Source organism: Toxotes jaculatrix, chromosome 3, assembly GCF_017976425.1.
Source record: "Toxotes jaculatrix isolate fToxJac2 chromosome 3, fToxJac2.pri, whole genome shotgun sequence".
NCBI lineage: Eukaryota > Metazoa > Chordata > Actinopteri > Toxotidae > Toxotes > Toxotes jaculatrix.
In genome coordinates, this window is record NC_054396.1 from 25,695,353 (window position 1) to 25,719,564 (window position 24,212).

The window sequence follows — 24,212 nt, forward strand, 5'->3', positions numbered from 1 at the left end:
TACAACGATGACCATATCAGTGGCGATTCCGATGCTAATAAGGTATCAGTGAGGCACCATTTAAAAATCAATGAGATCCAAGCTTCCTGAAAGTCAATTGTCAGTCTCGTTTATAACACAGTCTGTGTGTGTGTGTGTGTGTGTCTGCAGAGCTGTAGGTGTGAAGCTCAGAAGCTGAAGCTATTCCCAGGTGTGGAGGCAGGATGAGAGAGGAAGGTGAGCCTGTAAGCCGGCTGAGGGAGGTTTGATGGAGGACTTTGGGGAGCGTGGGGAGGAAACGGGCGGGTGAGCTAATTAAAGCGAGATTTGTTGATGTGATGAGAGGGCGGCCTCCCAGCTGCTGGTTACCAATGACCCAATGGTCGACAGAGAGTCCGCCCAACCCATTACCCCAAGAGGGCGCCAGCCCATATGCTGGTTCCAGGTGGCAATGGTTGGCAGAGGAGCATCTATTGCTTTTCTGAAAGAAAAATGTAAAATGTGTGCAATTACACCCATTCCTACAGGACAGAATGGATGAGATCATTTACTGTGACTGTCTTTTATCTATTGTGAACATTTTGCCCAGTTCCACACTCCTACAACTCTTCGCTCTGTATGTCAACAAATGTAAGTGGTGGTGGTGGTTATCGGTAGTGGTCTAATATGACAGGGTAGGATTTTAATGATTCATGCTCCTGGCTGTCAGACTGTCAGAGCTGTGTCCCCTTGGTAAGGATGACTTCCCCAAATCCAATTAATGTTGTTTTACTTCCCAGGGCTACTCAGGTGCACTGTTTGTCCTTACAGCAATACTGCTCTGTAGGCACTGTGAAATCTGCTCTCAGATATGTGGGGAATCTACCACACATCAGATCTGTGACAACTACTATCCAGCTACTGTCCATGCATCATATCCATTGGGGACCCATAATGTTATCAAGACACACTGCAGCCAGCAGTGCATTGTTTGGCCTCCACCATGCTTATGTAATGGATTCTCTTTATCGGACAGAGTGCTCTATAGTCACTTATGAAATATGGCATTAAGTGAAACTACTGAGCACACATTTCTGGACTGTTCAAAAGAAAAAATGAGTTTGCAAATACAATATATTGCACTGTATAGCCTGCTGAAAATCAAATAACAAATATTATTTACATAAACGCTGTGCGTACAGAGAACTGGCTGCTGTATATTATACCCAGGGAAAGAAAATATGCCTGTATTTTTTTATTTTTTTTCTAATTCCATAGTCACAGTGCCTTCCCCCAATTCCACATACCAACAATCTTTTACACGCACTAACAAGCACTAATAGAAAACTTCCACTGTTTATTAACTGGTAATTGACTGGTGCTGGTGCTCCCTCCCCACTGCAACCCCACTGCCTAAGGCAGGATGGCCGCAGAGTGAATCGCCAGTCAGCCTGAAATTACTTACATCCAGAGCACTGCTACAGGTAATGCACACTAAACAAGCTCCTAACATGAGAGATTTTGCAAAGTTGCTGCTCGGGTTGTCAAGAAGGCAAGCTCTGATGGAGAGTGGCATTTCTTCATTGCTAAAACATAAAAGGATGTTGATTTTGTTAACCATGTTTGGTCTTGATTTGACCTTTTGCATCAACTTCGGCTGTGTAACTAAAAAAAAAGGAAATTCTGCTATGGAGCACGCTGTACACCTACCACACACTAAAACCTGAGTAAATGATTTCTGACCTTATATTAAAATTCTTTCGAAACTGCTAATATACCAGGTCCATACTTGCACGATACACATAGACATGGGAGGAAGAAAGTAGGACACTTTTTTTTTAAACTTTCCTTCTTTGATTTCCTGCAACTTCTCATGAGCAAGAAATTCTCACTGAAGAGGTGGTGAGCAAACACTAATAAATAAAAACTGACAGTTATAATGTTACTAAAAGCAACACACAATGGAAAAAACCCTGTCAACTGGACAAAAAAACAACGGATCTATGGAAAAACTGAACAGTTCTGAAATAACAGATGGTGCGATGTGAAAAGAACAAAAGCAGAATGTGATGTTTAGCATCTGTTCAGTTTAGAATCAGTGTGGATGACTGCCCAGTGTAACTGAGGAGGGGAAGGACCACCAAAGACACAAGAATTCATTTGCACTGGGTGAAATCATACAACGGTTCTCTGAGTCAAATTACCAGGATTACCAGGATTAGAGTCAATACATCTGAACCTGAAAATAAAAAAGGTAAGTACTCTGAAAAAGAGCTCTAATTACAGAATTAACTATGGTTCAATGACACACCTACATGTTTGCTTTCATTCTGCAACTATTCAACTTTGTCTGTCAGCAGATGCCGAAAGGAAAGAGTCAGAACGGTCTCTATCCTACATGATGCTCCTGTTAAAGTACAAAGTAAATTTACATGACTATGGCTGTATCTGAAATCACTCATTCACTATTTCCTACCTAAGAAACACTCAGCAGTGCTCTACAGCATTGCTTCACAGCCTGAGAATTTACTCTATAGTAATGCGAAAACTATATTTCCCTTTTTTTCATCAGGGTTTAACTGTGCCACTGACACTGTTTTGAGGAGACCAGGTAGTTTTGACCAATATTACACTTTAAAAATTGTAGAAACTTATTAACACTCAACAAAATTTCACGTATTTTAAGGAGGTGCCATGTTTTTAAGTAACATGGCACATCCACAAGGTATATACAGTAATCAGTATGGTACATGAGCCCTTATACACACATTGTTTGTGGACCTGCTCACTGTCATGACACAACCATACGGGGACAGCAAAATGTTGTTTGCTCATTATCTGTTTTCCAATACATCACACTCTCTAATGAACCTAATGCAAAAGGACAACAGGATCAAAGTTGAAACTTGCTGTTCATGTTATGATTTCATGAGCTAGATGTCACCCTGTGATTTAAATTCCACCAGCATCTACTAGCAGAGATCAAAGGGCCAACCACCTGCTGTGCTTGCAGGCCTACGTTACACTCTGAATATTCAAAGTCATTTGAAGACAATAAGATTAAACCATCTGCACGAGAGGGCTGAGTAGACACCCTGATTTTTTAACTCCTGATATGCCAGTATCAGGTCCTTTAGAGGTGGTTAGGACTTGCGGCAAAGCATATGGCTATCAGCTTATTATTAAAACTGGCTCAGGACATTTCCCTCAATTTAATAACCACTGTCCGTAGGTCTGTACAGTAACGATTCCCTGTCTCCTCTGGCTATGCCACAGATCATATCAGCAATAAGTGGAATGAAGTTGGAGAGTGGTTTTGCATATCGCTGCTCAGAGCCACAGTCTGACATTGGTAGGACATCACAAACTCATATTCATGACTCGACTGAGATTTTCTTCCTCGTGCCCTTCACCGCTCCTAGCTGAACGATTGCAACACGGCAACGAATGTGATGCAAATTCGCTGTGTCGCTATGCCCCCTCTTCGCACACACACGCTCACACACGCACACACACACACACACCCCCACACCGCTGACTCCTGCGGCCATGGCAGTTCCAACTCTGGATGAAAGCAGTGTACTGCCCCTGCATTAATGGGTTCAAAAGAGGACTACAGGCCAAAATTTCTCCGTGTAGTCAATCACTTTCTCCATCTTCCCTTCCCGTCTTATGCCACAGACGGGAGACATCCGCACTGGGCCCAGCCAAGCTTTGGATGAGCAATGTTTACCCACCTCAAAGACAGAAACTGACACAACTGTTTGTCAACATGGGGTCCTAGATGAAACCCTGGGCACAAGAATGGACAAGGCTTTCTATAATCCTTAATATCAGATGGCAGGAAATGCAAAACAAAGGGAGTTCTGGTGCCAGCTCAGCACTAGCCATGTGGCAGTTGAAGCTACTTTTGCCAAGGAAGCTCTGCACATTAAGGAGCACCTCCCAAATTTGAATCTGCCCCTTACAATCCTTGGATCCTTACTCTATGGTCGCCTGGTGTGGCATAAGATCAGACAAACACAAATCACAACTGCTCACAAATACTAATCTGGTTCTTCAAACACCACACTTGTTTTCTGGCCATTTCAAGATTTAACCGGATCAACCCGAGAGTTTTTGTCATGACAGATCTGAAAAAGCAAAGATGAAGTTGACTCTTTAGTTTCAACATACAGCAATTAAACTGAGTGAAAACACTTTCTAAATTACATAAAAGCTAAATGGAAAGTTTGTATTTGCACCTACTTTAAAGCAGAACAGAATTAAAAACAACCTGTCCTTAAATCTCTTAACACTGACCCACAACAATAAATAAAGTTGCATTCAGAGTGGTAGTTGTCGGTGTCTTGAAAGCAAGTGGCAGGGAGACTAATTAGCAGAGGAGAAAATAAGGAGAGAACATATCACTGCAACAGACAAGACTGGTTTGGCACAATAGGAAATCAAAGAGAAGAGAGGGCTTTCTTCCCCTTCCTTTTGAATTGATGCGTTTTTTTTTTTTTTCTTTTTTGCCTATCGCGCTCTCCACATTGATGTATAATCACAGAGGAAGAATGTGACCGAATTACCACATTTAGCAGATCTGCAGGATTTCCCTTCTGGGTACATAATTTGTTCTTGCATGCTATCTTGACAAGTACAGAGTGAGCAGAAACCCAGGGCCAGGGAAGGACTCTAGTCTGAGGCAACGCTAGCGTCTATGATTCCCTGTAATTAGTATGTTAACTGTCACTGCAACCGATCAGGCCCTTCGCAAAATGACCTCACTGCTAAATGGTGGGTGTGTCTACCCTGTTCACAGATATGCAGGCACCGCATTGCCCTCTATTGGCAGGGAGATTAAAGAAGAGAAAAGTAATTGTACAGTATGGAAGGCAGCCTTATGTGTGCAGTGGCACACAAGAGTATGAGCAGCACAAAGCGTGTAACTACTACTATGTGATTCATAATAAGATAAGTAAACTTAGAATGAGTAAATGAACTTCTTTCACACCTTAAGTGTGAAAACCAGACACAGCGGCTACAAAATTCACCCGCTTGATCCTGTCATTACAACGCAAATAAAAATTCCCAAATCCTCTTCACTATCCCTGATCCAGCTGTTTAGTAAATTAATTAAAAGCTTGGGTACACAGGATGTACGATGACATGACTACATTAGCATGCTGATGCTAACACAGCCACTTTGGTATGTGCACTATTTATATCAATACACCTCTATATTCACTTCAGTACACACACAACAGCAACTTTGCTGCCTTGTCTGGCAGCAGAACCAGCTTTCCTGTCCTGGCCAATAAGAGGCTGGGACAAAAGGCTGTACTATTGGCAACCATGGCAACCATTCATAATGTAACTAACTCCTCTTTGCTCTCATGTCGTTAGTAACATCACCTAATATGAAAACACTTCTTCCATCAAAACATTTGGTACAATACAAAGTGTTTCATAGATTATAAGAATAAAAATTTGAAAAGGTAAAATATGTCTAATAGGTTCTGACGACTTCATATCTGTGTGAGTTTACTTGACTTTACATTCACTTCACAGGTGTGTCTGAATATGATGAAAAGCAGACCTTCATAGCAACCTCCTGTTAGTAACCTTTCACATATTTAGTCAGGATTTACACTAGGAGTGCCTACCCACCACAGCTACATTTCTGCCTCTTACATTCTTGTTTGCTGCTGACACAGGACTTAAATTTATCGCAAAAGGGAGGCAGCGTAGCCGGCAGCTGGTGCTTTCAGCTTGAAAGTACCTTCTAACCAATACTTAAATTCAATAAACTTGACTGCTGATGCTGCTTAGCCCGGGCGAAGTAGAGATCCAGATCTACAAAGAAGAAAGCCTGACCTCTGTACACTCCTGGAACATTCGCCAAGATGTTGGAAACTGTCACAACTCCCTCAGAGTTGTTCTCTGCGAATGCCAAAGTTTGACTTCTGCCCTGACCTCTGAGAGAGGTCTTCTTTGATCGGGAGTGTTAAGCAGTCGGAGCTTGTGTGCTGTCACTGGCCCCTGTATTTGTGACAGTGACAAGTTTGGTGTGTCTGGAGTTGGGTTTTGCTGAGCTGAACCACGATGGCCAGAAGGGCCAAGCAGTATCAGTTCCAGCGGCAGGTCTGCTGTGATCCAGCTTCACACAGAGAAATTAGATTGACACTTCCCCGTGCATTCTCATATTCTGCATGCCAAAAGCTTGTCTGCCCCCTTTGAACTCAGAGGATGAGCAGCAGTGGTCTGTTTTTGTGGAGAGAACTGTGGTACATGTTTACAAAGCCTCCAAGTCTGAGAGTGGCTCCAAAATTTACAACTAGATTTGAGGTACGCTATTTTTCTCTGAGCATGGCTCTCAGTGCATTTCAACAAAGTTCAACACAGTTCATTAAATAAAAATTGATCATGAGATATGATATAATGAATCCCATAATAAATGCATCTCTTCAGAGTGAGGCTTGCAGAAAAAAAACATCAGAACAGTTTTACAGAACATGGAAATGTGCTGATCTTTATGAATTGAACATTACAGACAGCAGCTGCAGATTTTGGCCGTACTGTAGACGCCACATCAGGTTCTGATTCATGTCCTGAAAACATCAGCATCATGCTTGACATTTGGTGAGCGTGTATTGTATTAAAATATACTATAAAAATCCTAAAATGCAAACCATGCAATGCAAATCAAACAACATGCTGAAACTGTGTTCATGAACACGAACTACTTTGTGAGTCTAAATTGAAGGGAGGTAGAAAACACATTTTTAACATGTCCCCTAAATTAAGAAGGTGATGAGTAGCCAATGGCATGTGTGAGCATCATTTGTGGAAATGATAATGACGTAAACACAGCCAAACAGAGCAATCAAGCACAGCACAGTATCAGCTCAGTATTGCTGGTCATCATCAAGATTCATTTGACCCTGATAGTCACGGAAAAAGCTGTGTATTGTAGATTATCCTAAATTTCTAATAAGCAATCCGTGGGTAAAAAGAAAAAGGATCTTGATGAGGATCGGGTCTAAGAGAGAACGGTGTGCTCTCTCCAAACAGTCTGGAGCGCTTGTGCATCCTGCGGTTTGTGTTTTTCTGTTTGCCAGAAGGATATTACTGCAGAGTTAGAAAGGGGGCCGCTACGCCCCGATGGACGTGTGGTTAGAACTAGCTTTTAATCCATGCTGTGGCATCTATTCTCGACAAATCAGAGAGGTGGCTGATATCTGCTACACTGAAAGGTAGCAAACGACCTTCAAGAAAAACAGAGGGAGAGGCATTGCGTAAGGTGTCAACTTGACGACTTTACCTTAAAAAATTATAATAATAAAAAAAAAAACAACAGTCCAGAGGGGGCAGAGAGAAATAAATCATCAGAAAGGCATTGCATCAGGGAAAGGCCACCTTTTCACGCTGTCCTTCTCCTTTTTAATCCATATTTCATAACACAGCATCTCATCTATGGTGTGCTTCACACACGAGCAGACTTCACACTGAACCCTTTCCTTCATCTTGGCTGTAAGAGCTTTGAGTCATTATAATCGTAAATCAGTCATTCACCAGACAATGCTATAAACGTAGCCGTGAACACAGCGTGTTTGCTGCTGCCAGGGTTGCTGCTCAACAAGCTCATTTTCTGTACATGCAGTCACTTTCATGTGGTTAGCTGAATGCACAGTGGTGCTCTCTTATCACTCCATCAGCAGGGAAGATGGATGACACAGCAAGTAACAGGGACATGCACAACATGCCCCAAAAGCATGAGCTAGTCCAGTAAACAAGCACAGACCCCGGTGACCCAGTACAGTGTGATTTCACTGGATGACAAAGACAGAAATGACCTATAACACATTTAATGGATTTCAAGACTGAATTATGCCCCATCCAAAAAAGGAAAAGACACAGACCAAAGTAAATAAATAAATACTAATGGCGATCTGTGTGATCTATGTAAACTAGTGGAGTGTATTAGGGGTGAGATGTGAGCAAGCTTTGCCATTTTCTGAGCTGAGACACAGAAGCTAATCCTCTCAGAGAAAGAGAAGGGAGGCTAACCCTGATGCAGCCCAAACCCTTTTCCAGTTTGTCATTCTGCACTTCAAAGCATACATGATGAAATCCCCCAAGGTATTATAAGAGCTCTGGCATAGCAGCCATCCTCAACCCTGTCCTAGCCTAATTCCTCATAAATGGAGTCTGGAAACATGTCCCTTTACTATTTCGAAAGTCTTTGTAGCCTTGGATCTTTAAGAACCTTTTAGAGTTGCAGAGGAAGAGGTGCTTTCCTTCTGAAGGAGATATGAGGCGTTTCTGAATCATTATGAAGCCAAGGGATTCCTGTCCCCTCAACGTAAAATACTGCACATACAGTTTGAGCGTGCACCTCTTTCAGAACGGTTAGATCAGGACAGGAACCAGGCATCAATCTTCTTCAGAGCTTTGCTGAATGAGCGGTTATACAGAAATACAGTGCACAAGAAAATAAATGTGTCCCAGATAGAGACAGGCACGTAATTTAAGTCATTCAGTTCCCAATGCACTATGTGACGCCATCGGATGCCAGTTGTTATACAGCTTGCTGAGCTGTCAGATTATTGCGTTTCATAAATACATCCATTATTGGTCTCCAGGCTTTCAGACCAGCAAAGCCTGCCGGACAGAACTGAAAGAAGCAGCTGATAAAACTCTGTAAGGCTCACAGTTTCACAGGGAGATGAAAGGGGAACAGTGGATGTTGTCCACTTTAGTTAAATTCCACATGCCACGTCCTGTAACCACAAGCAACAATAAAGACAATCCATCTCAAACAGAAGGCTATTGTTACGGTTTTTAATGCAATAAAAGTAAGTACTATTCTTAGGTGTAGCTACTGATTTGGGGACAGTGAGTTGACGCGTCCTAGACAGAAGGTCAAGCGCTCATAGCTATGACTACTGTCTAACTATTATTTCCACTGTTGGTTAATCATTTAGTCTATAAAGTGTCAGAAAATAATGAAAAATTACTATCAGTAAGTTTTTATAAAAGACAGAACTTTGTTTGGTGGGTTTTTTTTCTTGACAAATGTCTTAAATGGTTCATCAATTATAAAAATGGTGGCTGGCTTATTTGCTGTCGATGGTCTGGATGGATAAATCTAACCTAATGTTACAGCGATGTAACATCACATCAGGGCACTTCGAAACAAAGCCACCAATAATAAAAATGTATAACTGTGATTTCAAATTTCTGTGTAAGATTTCAGTCAAATATTCACTCAAATTCTGAACTGATATTTAATATGTTTATCTGTAATAATTAAATAATTTAATTAAATTTAAATCATTCACCAACACGGTATAATAGTTCCATTTAGCAGCTCATTCTCCTGTATGGAAACCTGGTTCAGCTGTTAGCCGTTTTGCTATAGCATCTCCGATTAATCCCTTAACCCAACCACCTCACTCCCTCCCTTTGGGCCAACTGCCAAACCTGCTCTGTTTCATCTTTCAAAATGGCAGAGAGGGCAGTGAAACGGAGCGTGCGCTGACTCTTTAAACAACAATGACCATCAGAATGTGGTTTGTCTATTAATGAAGTGTGCCAGATCCTGCCCATGCGTGTGTGTGTGTGAGTGTGAAAGAGAGAGCAAGAGAGAGAGAGAGAGAGAGAGGGGAAGAGAGAGGGAGGGAGAAAATGAAAGAGATAAATTGAGAGGAGTCCGTCTGCCCCCGCTGTTCTCACTCAGTAGACTTGTGATAAGGTTTATCTCCGGTGCCTAACAAGTTCGCCCAGTAGCCCAGTCCAGCTCCTACTGAGTGGACCGGGGAGCACAGAGCTGCACACAGCCAGCAGTGGGTTGATCTCCCTTAGGTGACCTGTGCGTGTTGTTCATGCTACGCTGCTTTAGAACTTTATTTTCTGTAGGAAACGGTTTCGGCCCCTTCGGCCACATCTCTTTTAATCTGGGATTTCTTTTTTCCTTTTCCTTTTCTTCATCCTTTCTGCTCACTGTAACTCAAACTGCCAAGAGAAGCTGCAAGAGCTGGAGAAAGAGATGCTGCGGAGCTTTGGCACAGAGAGGCGTGTGTCCCCCAGAGGCAGCGGCTGAGGCAAAGATGGAGACACAGAGAGGGAGAGGGGGGCTGCTGCTGAGTTAAGCCCCTAATCACAGTCTGCTCTGCATGAAGGACTTAAAGTCACTCCATTTAATGCGACCTTCTCTTTAGTCAAAAAAAGGGAAAGAAATACTACTGCTTACCTCTTCAGCTTTCTGATACCTAGGCCCCCATTGCTATCACATACCCATTCTTGTGATGCATTAAAGTGCACAGCTAAACTATACAGTCAAAGAAACAGCGAAACATGCAGAGACACAGAAATCTACATGATCATATACTGACAAAGTCTTTCCCTTTATAGAATCTCACATTAACCTGAACATGAGGGACAGTTACATGCCTTTACAGCAACGACTCGTGAAAACACACATGCTCAATCTGACAGCTCTCAGAAAATAAAGGCACATGAAACAATTTGATGGTAAACCATATTTATGACTGACATGGCTGCCGTGCCCTTCACTGGCGTGCTCAGGTGCTTCATTTGTTTGTGAGAGAGGTGGAGAATATGAGCAAATCCTCCGAGACTGCCGGGTCCCCACCGGCTCAAAATATATTAATTGACTTGGCTCCGCTTCCAGCCAGGTGTAACACACTTTTTGCAGAACACTCTGGAACATCAGCAAGATCTTTTGGGAAATTCCGCCGTCCGTGTCAAAGCTACACGTTCCACGCTTCCAGCTGCCGTTTCACCTCACCTTCCTGTCTCGTCCACATAAGTAGCAGACTATGGAGTGGCGTATAGGTCTTAATCTAATGTTGAAACATTGATTTATGCTTGGGTGTCCCACAGCCATTAAGATAATTGCATGATCACTTTATAACATCCTCCCCTGTTGGCCGTGGTAATTTGGCTCCCCCCACCACACACCCTGCTCAGAAAGACCTGTAACCACATTATGGCAATAGAAAATGTGGTTGGAAATATCATCTTTCAGCTCTTGCAAATTGATTTCAAACCATTTCCTCTGACTTCTAAACCCTTTTAGTCTATCTCTCACCTGTGCTGACCATTTGATCTATTGGAGGCTTCTAGGTCTTAACAGCTTGTATTGATCGAGATTCTTCAGCAAGCATCTTGAGGGGATGCTCTCATGTCACCTTGTAATTCCAATAGTCTAGGCTTTCTTTTTTTTTTTTTTTGAGTGAGATCATCACAGAGACAATGTATTTTTAGTTGTTAGGGCAAGGCATGTGCACTTTGATTGCGTTCAATGGGAAATGGCTGTGTTAATTGGCACTATAATCTCTGTCGACAAAATCTTTATTAAAATAAAGATTGCGAGATCACTATGGGATAATAGCTGCCTAACAGGAGGACTTAGCATCAGTGAAAGTCATATTGCTTTGACAGATTGATTCTAAAGCAGGCACTTGGGTTCCTGAGTACAAACACTGTCACTTTAGCAACTTTACCTTGATTTGTCAGGTATATAAAACCCTGTATTATTTGCATTCATATCTGATTTATATATAAGAGGTTTCTCTTCTGAAATTAAACTCCATACCACTACAATTGATTAGAATTAATTAAATATGTGTTTTGGAAAAGAAGTCTGTGCAATTTGAGTATTACACAGATTTCATTAACACACTATCAAATACAAATTTCTTCTTTTTAAAACACACAGTGTATTAGACTTAATCTGATAAAGATCTTTTGAAACCCCAGATTATTTGGTAAACCCGTGCTCTTTAAGAAATATTTGTAATGGTGTTGGTGGATTTACCTTTCGTTCTGGTGACTTCATTGCAAAGACAGGCATATGACAGGAAAGCAGTGGACAACAAAGTGGGGCCATCGTTTTCCCTTCGTCCTCTCCACATAACCAACCCGGTGAGTTCTCCTCTCCTGAAATAGAAACGGAGAGACACTTTTTCATTTCTTCTCTTGGTGCTAATTTCATGTTGTAGTTTATCAGCTTGTGTTATTGGCATTTACTGACAGTATGAATCCTTGCAAATAATCTGAAAGACATTCCGCTACTGTATGTAATATGAATGGCGTTATTAGCATGTGAATGTTGTGATCAGCCAGAGGCTTATTCCCTGTTGTAGAAGGTGAGGCAGGGTACTGCCAACACAGGGCCTCAACAGTGATTAAACCTGCACTTAATCAACAGTGAGAGTCAGTCCCAGCAGGAAAAATGTAACTGCTGGATTTGAGTTATAATAATGGATCTACCTGGTGTATGCGCCATTTCAGCGCTCACAGCTCTGAGCCTTACAACAGGTGCACCCCTGACAAGGTACCAGACAAATCTGCCAAAGTATTCCCGTTACGTAATTTTGTCATCATCAATTTCAATTTACAAAAACTAAATTGTGCATGAAATTCAACAGCTTGCTAAAATTTGCTTCTTGTTTCGTTTGCATACGCCGCGATGGAATATGCGACACATTCACCATTAGTGTGCATCCAAAGCATCACAGATGCATTAGACCTACTTGTATTAGTTCATTGCAGAGAATGATTTATAAGAACATTGTTCGTTCACTCTTTCTCTTGCAAACAGGTTGGAGGTGCATCTAAGCACTTGCACTGAAAGACAGCACCAAAGGTTCTAAGACTGGTTTTATTTATCTGTTTTGGCCACACAGATAACAAACTGCAGTGGTGCTCAGACTGACATGACCTGCACCTTATTTGTCTAACAACTGCTAGTGAAATTACGGGATTAACATAACTGTATCATCACTCTCCCATGTTGTCAAGTTTGCAAACAGGGGATCACAGTGGAGCGAAATGCTCGTCGCGTTCAAAGCCTGAGTACATCTGAACAAATGACAAAACATGTTCATACAGAGCAAGAAGCTACAAGAATGATCAAGGACAAGAGTGAACAGCATTGGGTAAGTGTGCTGTGTGTTTTCATGTATTTCAGAGACATTTGTCTTGTGATTGTTTGATGTTGTTTTTTTCATATTACCTTAGTTCAATCTTTGGAGCTCTACAAAACGACTTTCATTCACCTCCATCGTATTCTCGAAACATTTGTAAATTAAATCCAAACTGTCTGCATGGTTTCACTACTCTAGGGTCAAGATACATGAAATAAAAAGTGATTAGGCTTACAATGTGTATATATATTATATTGTACAGATTTCATGTCACTTTGTCCAACCACTGCACTTTGAAAACACTGAAAGTAGAAAGCAAATTACATGCCACATTATGTTTTTTTAATCCATAATAAAATATCAGTTACTTTTTTCACAATAAAAGTTCTGAGGAGCTGTTTAATCTGATGATACTTTTATGCCAAAGATGCCAGATACTGCACGGTTCAACTATAACTCATCCATTTAACTACTCCATCTCCTGCACAACACAGTGACAAGTCTGTCTAACGGTGCTGCTATGAACAGGTTCTGTGAAGAACAGGGGAGATAATTATAAGGTTTTAAATCATTCAGTCATTTATATTTACAGTCATTTAGAGTTGAGAAGTGTTCTTTAATAATTCATTTGGGGGGGTGGGGGGTGACGGGTAGGGTTTGGCCTGTGGGCTGACTATGCCTTAGCGATCCCCTGCCAGGATACAGCGAGGTGTGAGGTCACTTATTAAAAGACTTTAATTGAGGCCAGATTGCTGCAGGTGGGGCAGGAGGTCCAGTAGTTTCCTTTTACCCCAGAGTAATCATCAACTTTCGTCAGTTAATTAGAGATTAGCATAAATAATGTTGTGTTTGGGTATGCTGACTTCTCTTACTCAGTGTGGTCACCAGTTTAAAAGTAAGAGACACATAGAGAGAGGGACAGAAAGAGACTAGAATAAACACAAAGGGACAGAGAGGGAACAAATTAGCCTTAACCTTCAGTTTTTTTTTTCCCATGTAGTAATGATGATGAATAACGATGAACAAATGATAAGCACAGACCTAAATTGAAAACGGCATCAAATAGGGGCACGCAGGCCACTCACATCAACACACACGCTCTCCCCCAAAACGCACACAGCTCCATTTCTTCATTTATGAATTTGTCTGCATCATTAGGACCTCTAAACACAGGAAAACATAACCTTCAAGAGGTGTTTCTACACCGTATTCCTCTTCTATGTCAGAAGTATTACTTTATTATCTTTTCCTTAAAGTCACAACATGTAACATACAGTCTGAATACATCATTCTTTAATTTTAATAGTGTAGGTCTCACTGAGAAAACTGCATTCCATATATGTTGTTCCGTGTGTTTATTCTGTGTTTTCCCTGGTAGAGTGCCCTGTTAACTGTGATTCATACTAGATTCATATCATGTTGAATTTACCAGAAATAGGACTTACAGACTAGGGGGGGAAAAAAAAGACTCATGTCAGCCTCCTAATGGTAATTACAAGTAGGGGCCTGGGACTCACGACTTACTGTGGCTTCCAGTATATACTAATTAGTGTCATATTGTGGAAGTATGTTGACACAGAGAGCAAACTGCAGCAAAGCCACTAGCGCCAGCTGTCCGATATAGTAAGAATCAAGACCGTTAGCTATATTACCACTGATACAATGAACTGGTTATTTTGCACGTGATTCGGTGAATTAGTTAAATAACAAGGCTTGGAATATGCATTTAACAGATGCAGCAGGCTGTAAAACCTATTCCACACGATGAGGCCTCTCTGCTGCATGCACACACACACAAGCACACACAGTGTCTAATACATAAAAAAATCTTGTGGTATTCATTGCTTGCACTGCATATAGACCTAATTTCATTCATAAGCACCTGTGTCAACACAAAATTACTCAGTATATGAAAGCAATAAACACTGAACATGTGCATACATCATATGGATAAGCATCTTCAACAGATTAAAAAGAAATAAATAAATAAAAATGTCAGTACATCATTTAAGCTTCCAGACAAATGAACAAGGAAAAAAAATTAAATCAAAACTCATTCAGGGACATATGGAAAAAATTACTGTCTAAATACGCCAATGTAAGAGCTAAATTAGATTCCCTGAAAAGCATAAAGATTAAATATTTTACAGAGCATCAAAAAAAAACAAACTGAACAAAATTTGAAGAACATCACCTTGTACTCTGGGAAACAGGTAGGTGGTAAGTATTTTGTGCTATTTTTTTTACATTTCAAAGACAAGAAAAAGATTGCTTAACTGAAATAATAATCAGCAGATTAACTGATAATGAAACTAACCCTTGGTTGCAGCCCTAGTCTACCGTATACATAATTAAAGCATTATATAATTATTCTGGAAGCCAGGTGTTGTTGCAGTCAGTACTAATTGTTCTGGTAAAAGTCTGTAAATCTAGTGACAGAAGCAAAGTTGGCACCACTGCCTGTAAACGCCCTCTGATGACGCAGTTGAAGCTGTTCATTTTGCTGCAGTTCAGCCCAAAAAGAGCTCTTCAATTTTTTATGTTTTGACAAATATACTTCAGTATGGCGAGGTCCACTGTCCTGCAGTTTATTTCTCTACAGTGTTAATTAAAGGCAATCTATATGAATGATGAGATTCCACAAGGTAAAGGTCAAGGTCAGTTATATCTAGGGTCCTGTGAACTCAATCCCAGCTGCTGTACAATAACCATGTATAACAGCATCATTTGTGAAGGTATGGTGTTGGAATACTAATTAGGGGGATTTAGTTTCTCAGTTTCTTTATTCCAATCATGCATTTGTTTCAAGTCTTTTGCTGATGAAGATTAATTTGCAGAGCATGGCGCTCTATCAACCCCAGTGACACAAAGGGCAAAGATATAGACTAATTAAATACACCAGTGCAATTGATATTTCCCGTGGATCAATGCGAGTGTGGGATCTGTTAATTAAATCCGTGATAATGTTTACTCATCATAAACATTTCCCATGTTTGAGCACAGTGAGATAGGGAGATAATCTTTGCTGTCTGACAGATTAATTTTAGGGCTAAGGGAAAATCCTTCCAACACATACAGAGTGGATGTCTGTTTTAAGGGGAATGGTTCCGTTCAGTGTTAATATCAAAAGTGTTATCGAAGGAACTCTTTCCGCCTTCTTTACTGAGAAGACATACTTCAACAACACAAAACAAAAACACTTACACATAAGGTATAGCTGATGTTATTCGAAGAGATCCAAAGAAATCAGTCACTATAGCAACCAAGCAATCTGAATCCCTCAGCTAATGAAAGTAAAGCCCTCGCAGTCCATGCAGTGGGCTGGATTTTGCATTCTCCCCCTATGCTTGTCTCCTGTGTGGTAAACATCGGCATGGCACAGGTTATCACACAGTGGATTAAGAAGGCGTGTCAGAGTGTGTGCCAGAACCTCGAAGCCGCACTCCACTCATCTATTGATCCGTGTGTGAGGGAAAAAGCGAGAGACCGGCACACTTAGCAGTGTAACCGCAGGCAACAGCCCCCTGCCTGCCCTCTGTTCCCTACAGTGGGACTGATTGCTTGTCTCAATCATCCTTTCACCTCCCCAACCATCCCTTCCTCCCCTCCACACATATACACACACACACACATACATAAACACATACTCCCACACATCCTCAACATCTCCTTCTCTTTGCGCTCATTCATTCCTCTGTTTCTTTCTCCAACGTCTCGGCAGCAATCTCTCATGATTTGACGGCCTCTTGTTCTTCTTGTGAGGGCCATCAAAGTCTGCAGCCTTAACCCTGTCTGAAAGGGCTGGGACTGGATGGTAGGAAGCAATTAATTCTGCAGTGAGAAAGCCCATTAATTAGGCAATGCTTCTGGCTATTTCACGAAGACCCTTCAGAAACAGTAGGGCCACTCAGAGAGACATAAAAGATGCACTGGCACACCAGGTTATTAATGGACCCCAGGACTCCAGGCAAAGCACCACTGTGGGGTAATTCTTACTTTCTGTGTCGGGGCCTCATAACGACCACGTGCACCCACAAAGTGACAAATGCTATTTGCTGGAAATGTGTCTTATTGGGTTTGGCTGCCATATTATATCATGTAAAGCTTGACTACCAGTGCAGCTTCTGCTACAACACCACCAATCACAGGCTGCAACATTTTATTTTACGTAAATGCTCAAGGGCCAGAGGGTTCCAGGAAAATCTCACTGCATTAACAAGGCACTGTTAATGGGCAATACAGTGACATGGCTGTAATACAACACACAGGACTGTCACCAAAAACCAATGACATTCACACACGTGGCACAGGGAAGGCTTACGAAACACCGCAGAGGGACCTGGCTGTGTTTCCTTTGAATTGAGGCAACAGGATAAACACTGGTGTGAAGATGGGTCTGGCAAAATGAGTTTCGTGATGTCTAATCTCTCACCAAATCATGCATGAGAACATTAGCTGTTTGTGTTGTCCACCATTCAGGGACATTTCGGAGCGCGGAACCCATTTCAAACTAAACAAGACCATGGTTCGGTGCGTTTGAAATGCTGACTCGACTGTAGGTCTCCCCTGAGCACAGGGCAGGCTTGCCTCCGCCTGCAATGACGAGGAAGCCTCGGTGACAGTACACCATCCGTGAAATTAAATCAACAACTCCCTTATTGTAATTACATTTGGTTAAATGGGAAGGCAAAGTGTGGGTGTAAAACAATTAACATGTAATTGTCATCCTGACCAGGTTGGTGCTGATCTATTTCCCCAAGGGATTCAATGAAATCCATCACCCCGCCCTCATCTGTACCATTTGCTTTTAAATGGATGATTTGATGAGCACCAGTGTGTCACAGTGCTGCTGTGTATGTGTGGTCATGAGCAAAGAATTATATGTGCTCTAGATGACTTTGACTTTAAAATGACTTTAAAATTACTGTATCTTAATAAAAATATAGTAATCACATATTCTGATAAGTTTAAGTACATGTTTTTTATTTTGGGGGGAAAAAAAGTAAAAAATTTAAGTATAAAATAATTTACATAATGACTAATGATTACTAATGATAAGTTCAATCAGGCAATGCAAAATCTGTAATTCAAAATGGGCAGGAAACGTGGACACAATTGCAGTTTGACGTTAAAGAGGGGGAGAGGTAAGGCTTAGTTGTGTGGAGGATGTCACACAAACACACGCATAGCCGACAACATGCATTCAGTTTTCAACCTTGGAAGTTTTCACACAGGGTTTCCATTCATGTGTGAATGAAAACCCTGCAGAATGCACCTCCTTTCATTCATGCCATGAATGTAACACACAGTTCCCTTTAACAGAGATTAAATAGGCAATACCGCTGCTCATATATATCAATATACACCAAATATTATAACAACCTTATAAGACTTGTATGACACATTACCGGTACAAGGTTCAAAGCTAATTTAAAACGTTGAATAAAAAAACAATACAATTTCTAGTGCTTGTTTTGATGCATAGTGTATTATCCAGAAAAATTAAATGCAATGTATATTATACTGAATATCTATATTCTAGTATCAGCTAATGTTAAATCTGAAAAGAGTTTATTTCCGCACTTATTCACTGCATGCTGGGGCAACTGTCTACTCCCCTGTGACCCTAAAGAGCATATGGGGCTTTAAAAAATGAACAGCAGGATGAACTTTGTATAAGCACGTCATTCACTTTACACATTTGGGAAATGTTATGTCACTCAGTACAAGTAACATGCTCCTATTTCTAACCTTAATAGCTAATAATGATAAACATTTACATTAACCTCTGCTTGTGAGGCTACAGGAGATTGCAGATGGAGAGGACTGACGACGTGTGGGCTGTCAACTATACAACGAATACATATTTACAATAAAATATTCGAAGTTGTTCCATTTGCTTGCATCCCTAACAGAACTAAACTTTCTCCACCCACATACGGTGAATCTGTATAACTGTCAGGGAGTTTAAAGTCTTGATATGTGTATATCAACGTGAAAATCCTCATATTATATGCCATTGTAGATGTGTGAATTTTTCCATTTAATTCAGATGTAAAGGAAACATCTTCAAATTGAGCACGTTTAAATACATGCTGTCAATCACAAGAAATGAACAAGAAATGAGTGAATCAATATCTGAATTAAACATGTCTTCGAGCTGAAAGATGGTTAAAGATGGTCGTTTGTCTCTCTGAAGCCCCGCTGCCTCAATCTGTGTCTTGAGCTTGATATACAGAAATTATTCAATTGCCTGATGTCTTGTCTGCAGTTGGGGATTTCTCTCTACTGTATCCTCTCCCCTCTTTTCCTAAAGCCCCTCCTCTGTATTTCTCTCTAGTTCTTATTTTATTTCTTGTCCTAGCCCTGCTATTTTATTACTTTTCTTCGCACCTCGAAGCTTGTTCTCCTTACACTTGGCTGCCTATCATGTCGGTGATGGAGGAATCGCAGCTTATTTTACTCTTGTTCTCATGGTAACTTGCCCAAATATAGCAGTGTTGACTAAAGGCCTAAAACCTCACAACCTCAGATGTGTCAAGTTCCCTTCCTCAGTCGATTGATCCGAAACATTTCTAAATCAAAGAAAGACAAAGATTTTATGTTTATCTTAACACACAGAGTATGATGTCTTTGACAAGCGCTTGAGGCTACAGGATAGTAGGATAGCATGACAAAGACAGATTGGTGCTGAATGTTGTACCACTGCAGTCACTCAATATGAGGATGAAAATAATGTGCAATATTTACATTTTGATAGCATTTTATCCCTTGTCTTCAGCGTGTTAAAAGTGTTTTCCACAGATGTAAGGTCCCAAGGAAGTGAGAAAAATCAATAAACATTTATTTGGTGTTTTTTTTTTCCAAGCAAATGCCAAATAGATTCTGTTTCTTTAAATAATTTAAGCACAAAAAGTTACAAGAACATACTCCGGGTCCTCCTCTGTTCTTTTTATGCTCTTCAAATCATACTTGATATTGATGGTCTATATAAACATTGTTGCAGCAAGGGGCTGCATGACAGCTCCGGATACTTGCGTGATTTGGCTTTGAATATCACCCATGTCCACAAACCAGCCACGGGGGAGAAGAGTAGCATGCTATAAGTATGCCACTGTCCCCATCAGTAAGCCTGCTGTGTTGCTGATAAAGGTGTGAGCAACAAGGAGGGGATGCTGGGGATGCTGTGGTTGCAGTGAAGCGCAGCATCCCCAGCCTTACCTTGTTGCTCACAGCCTGATGTTTTTGATGCCACTCTGACACAAACCGTATACAGCAAGCTCTACCGGAGAGTCTACAGATGCACTGTATGCTTCATGCACCTCTGTACCCATACCGTGAAAGGCAGGCCATCAGTATGGAGAAAGGATCCAGAGTTGTGTGTTCTTTTTTTTTTTTTTTTTTTTTTGTAATGTGCATGGATGTAGAATCTCAAGATACAGGGAAAGCAAAGTTTCAGGAAAACTTCTGTAAAGCACAAAACACTTCAAGCTTCCTTGACGCTGTCAGGGCTGTGCTTGGGTATTAAAAACATAGACAAATATATCTCTGGCCACCCATCTAAGTGAAACACTTAATTGCGTGCCCTTTAATCTACCTCCAATAATTTCCTCTGAAACCTTGAAAGTTTCCGTGCTGACGCTCTCAGCACTGGCCTCTGGGACATAAGAAGCCACAACTATACAACTGGAGCAATACACACAAGCGCAGTGTTGAGAGACATATTGCATGCACAACAAACCCAGAATAAAGTATGTGTGACAAGGAAGAGTGCTCAAGGCGACACAGAGAGTAGGAAAGGATGGGAAAAGGGGACTGGGGTGGTGAGTGGGTTGAATATGCGTGCCATCATGGCCAGATAAGCAGATTAATGTCCTCAGTAGTCCCCGTCTCTGTTTTTGCCACTGGATGACAGCACGCATTGATGAACCCCAGCGAGGAAGACCTCCTGTACAACAGCGTGGTCAGACTGCTTAGTAGGCTTAGGCCCGGGCAGAGCAAAGCAAGGGTTGGTGGAAAGAGGTTAGGAAGTTAAAAAAAAAAAAAAAAAGAAAAAAAAAAAGAACTGTGCTGCTCCCTGCTGGGCAGGGTCTGGCCATTTTCTTCCTCCATGAATGCTGACCACTGCTGAGTCTCCACAGTGAATGGAGCCTTACAAATAATTGGTAGCACAGAAGTGAAAGGAATTATAATGATTTTTCAAGACTTAGTATGTGACAATCTTTCCTGAACGGTTAGCAATGTGTGTTCTCACAACAGACAGATGCCATCTTAAAACAGAGGCTGTTAATTTATCACTGTTTAAACAGTTTGCCTCTTTCCTCAGCACACAAACTTCGGATGACCCAGTTGATAGTCTCAATTTTTCTGATTATATAAATCCTAACACCGGTTGTGCACTTAGCCAATACAGAGAGAAGCAAACACTGATGATGTGTCTGAGCTTCTGCCTTAAAACATTGTTATTGCATTTCATTGCATTACATCACCCTGTTTAAACAGAAAAGACATAGTAATCCTATCTGTGTGTGTATGCCTGTGTGTGTGTGTGTGTGTGTGGATGCATGCTTACGTAGTGCGATCTTGGCCAAGTGCAGCCGGTTGACCCAAGAGATCTTACTAAGAGGGTTGGGAGTGTTGAAGACCACCATGAAACTGACAGGACGGCCTGACCTGGAGGAAAAACGCACACATCAGATGTACTGATATTCAATTTTTAACATGTTTGTCACAAAGTTTTTCACAGAACAACGGGGTATAAACATTATTGCTGATTTGGACTCAAGTTCTTTTATTTCATCACTTGATCAGGTCAGAAAGTCTATGTTGTTGAAAGCCCAGGAACTGAGATCCTGGCATTTACTAGAATCTGACAACAAAACAGAGGGGCTACAACTGAATTTCACTGTGATGACAGAAAAGCTGATCCAAAATTCAGTAATAGCTCAACCAGGAAAAACAACTGCAGGAACCCTGCATTTTTAGCATGTGTGCTTGTGTGATTATGTCTCTGTGTGCCAAGGCGTCTTTTTGCAACCCTGTCTCCTAAACAGTGCATTCCTCTATTACTGAATTGTTTTCCTATTTATGCTGACAAATGTAATTGCTACTTGAATAATGTTCATGAAAAAATGAAGTGCTACATCCCTCTACCACACTGGAGTTTCAGGGAGGTGGTCAGGGTAGATGACAGGCACACAGAGCGCAGAACTTCAGAGACAGGGTTTGGTATCCTGTGTCCCATCTGTGGTTGGATGCCCTCATTATGTTAATACAAAATGTAATCCAGTCGGCATTAAATTTCCTTCGAAATGCATTTTCTGTTGTAAATTAGTTGCATATAAACATAATTTCTAGGGGCCAGGGTTGCTTTTTGCTGAATTATACCGTATGCACTGAAACAGAGAAACCCTCGCCAAAGCACATTAAAGGGTAACTTCACCAATTTTATACATCAAAGTATGTTTACAGGTCTCGGAGAGGACTACTGCATATGTGAAAGAAATTGTACAAAGCCTTTCGTAGCTCCAGATGGAGCACTGCAAAGTCTGTTAACTTTCCTCCAGTGACGTCAACATTGGCTGGAGCTCAAGACAACAATTTCCAAAATGACAAAAATCTGGGAGTATGGTGTTACAGAGAAGTGAGCTTACCAGATCTAGTTCAAGGCTACAAAAGCCACTACTAGCATAACGCATCAAAACCTCTGATCACGCTGTCAGCCGTCCAGTTGCACTGGGGTTAACGTGACATTTCCATCACCTATTACTTTATCCTGAACCATCAATTGAATTCATTAGTGGGCTGATATCACAAAGGAAAAGTGTAGGATTTTTGATTAAAAAAAAAAAAAAAAAGTGCATTTCTGACTAGTACGCTACATGCTCTATATATTAAAAAAAAAAAAAAAAAAACAGTACAACACAGCCAGAGAAATAGTGCATCAACAAGGAAAAGGAATTTTTCATTTCATGGGACTTTAAGTTTAAAACAGCAAGCTTTTTTTTTTCTGTCAGAACAGCTGCTTGACTGCTTGGTTCAGTCCAGTAAGCTGAGGCTTTATGATTTCAGCCTGCACGTCAACATTCAGGGCAGGTTGTGATGAAGACACAGCCTGGTCACAGTAAATCGCTTCTAGATGGGCTCCAATGCTCAAAATGCCACTAATGTGTGGGCTCTGCTGGGATCAAGCACGACCAGTACAGGCTCCGATAAGTGAGGGCTTTTTGGTGCCAATTCAACCTCAGACACAGTGGGAGACCAGATCTTAGATTTTAGACCTTTGGAAGTGACAACATTTTGAAAAAGCGAGGGCATTTTGGCCAGACGTCATACCTACAAAGGCCTGTTTACAGGTTAAGACTTGGTTTTAGGGTGCAGGTTAGAATTACGTTAGCGTCAGGCATTTAGTTATGGCTAAGGAACGCATTATGCTCAAAACTAATGTAAGACATGAATTTGTGTGTGTGTTTGTCCCAGAAAGACACACAAAAAAGAAAGAGGAAACAGTGATAATGCGAGTGCACAGTTCAGGTTATATAAAGACAGAAATGTTTTAAAACATTCTGGGTTGAGACCACATCATGATTTAAAAGCTGACGTCCTTCCCACCAGAGTTTCATAGTGGCTGAACAGGTTAAGGCTGAGTGTCTTATACAACTTTGTACAGTCATGCACGGCATGAAAGGACTGAAATGTTTAAAAAAAAAAAAAAAAAAAAAAAAAGTGTTAATGTGACAGAATAATAATTTTCAAATACATATCAACAAACTACAAACTTATTTTTCAAATATGAAAACACCCACATTTGACTGGTCAGATCTATTGCTCACAGCGACACTTGGTTACGTGAAAATCTCACTGTGCTAACGACAGATTGAAGCTGTGTATTAAACCAACCAAACTTCTTGGAAAATATGAGCTTTTCAAACATACCAATACTTTAATCAATATTCATATTCAGAAAGTCATATGCCCTTCTCAAGTGGACGTTCATTATGCTGTTTTGTATAGTCTATACATAGCAGTAAAAGAGATGTCAATCTCTGTGCCTTTTAACTACAGGAGAGAAAGGCATAAATAACAGACAAATGGTCAGAGGAGAAGTGTCATATAACTGGAGTGGTATGAAAAGTTTCAATGAACATTTTTTGCCTTGAAATTGAATAACTGTTGAAATCCATTGTTAAAAGCCATAAAGTACACCTGCCACGCTCTACAAAAGCACAAGAAACTAACTTTTCAGAGGCACCTTACAAGCTTGAGGGGGGGGGGGGGGGGGGGGGGGGGGGTGAGCATTTATTTTTTTTGTATATT

At 41.0% G+C, this 24,212-nt stretch overlaps 1 protein-coding gene across 4 annotated transcripts in view; it reads right to left on the bottom strand.

Annotated features, from left to right (window-relative positions):
• arhgef10la (Rho guanine nucleotide exchange factor (GEF) 10-like a) overlaps positions 1-24,212 on the bottom strand; it is a 93,537-nt gene that overhangs the window by 24,510 nt on the left and 44,815 nt on the right. For all 4 annotated transcript variants that reach the window (XM_041033899.1, XM_041033901.1, XM_041033900.1 and 1 more), the window contains 2 exons: positions 21,469-21,569; positions 11,786-11,907 (listed from right to left, as the gene is read on the bottom strand). In XM_041033899.1, coding sequence (XP_040889833.1) covers positions 11,786-11,907; positions 21,469-21,569 — 223 coding nt within the window. The remainder of the gene's footprint in view (positions 1-11,785; positions 11,908-21,468; positions 21,570-24,212) is intronic.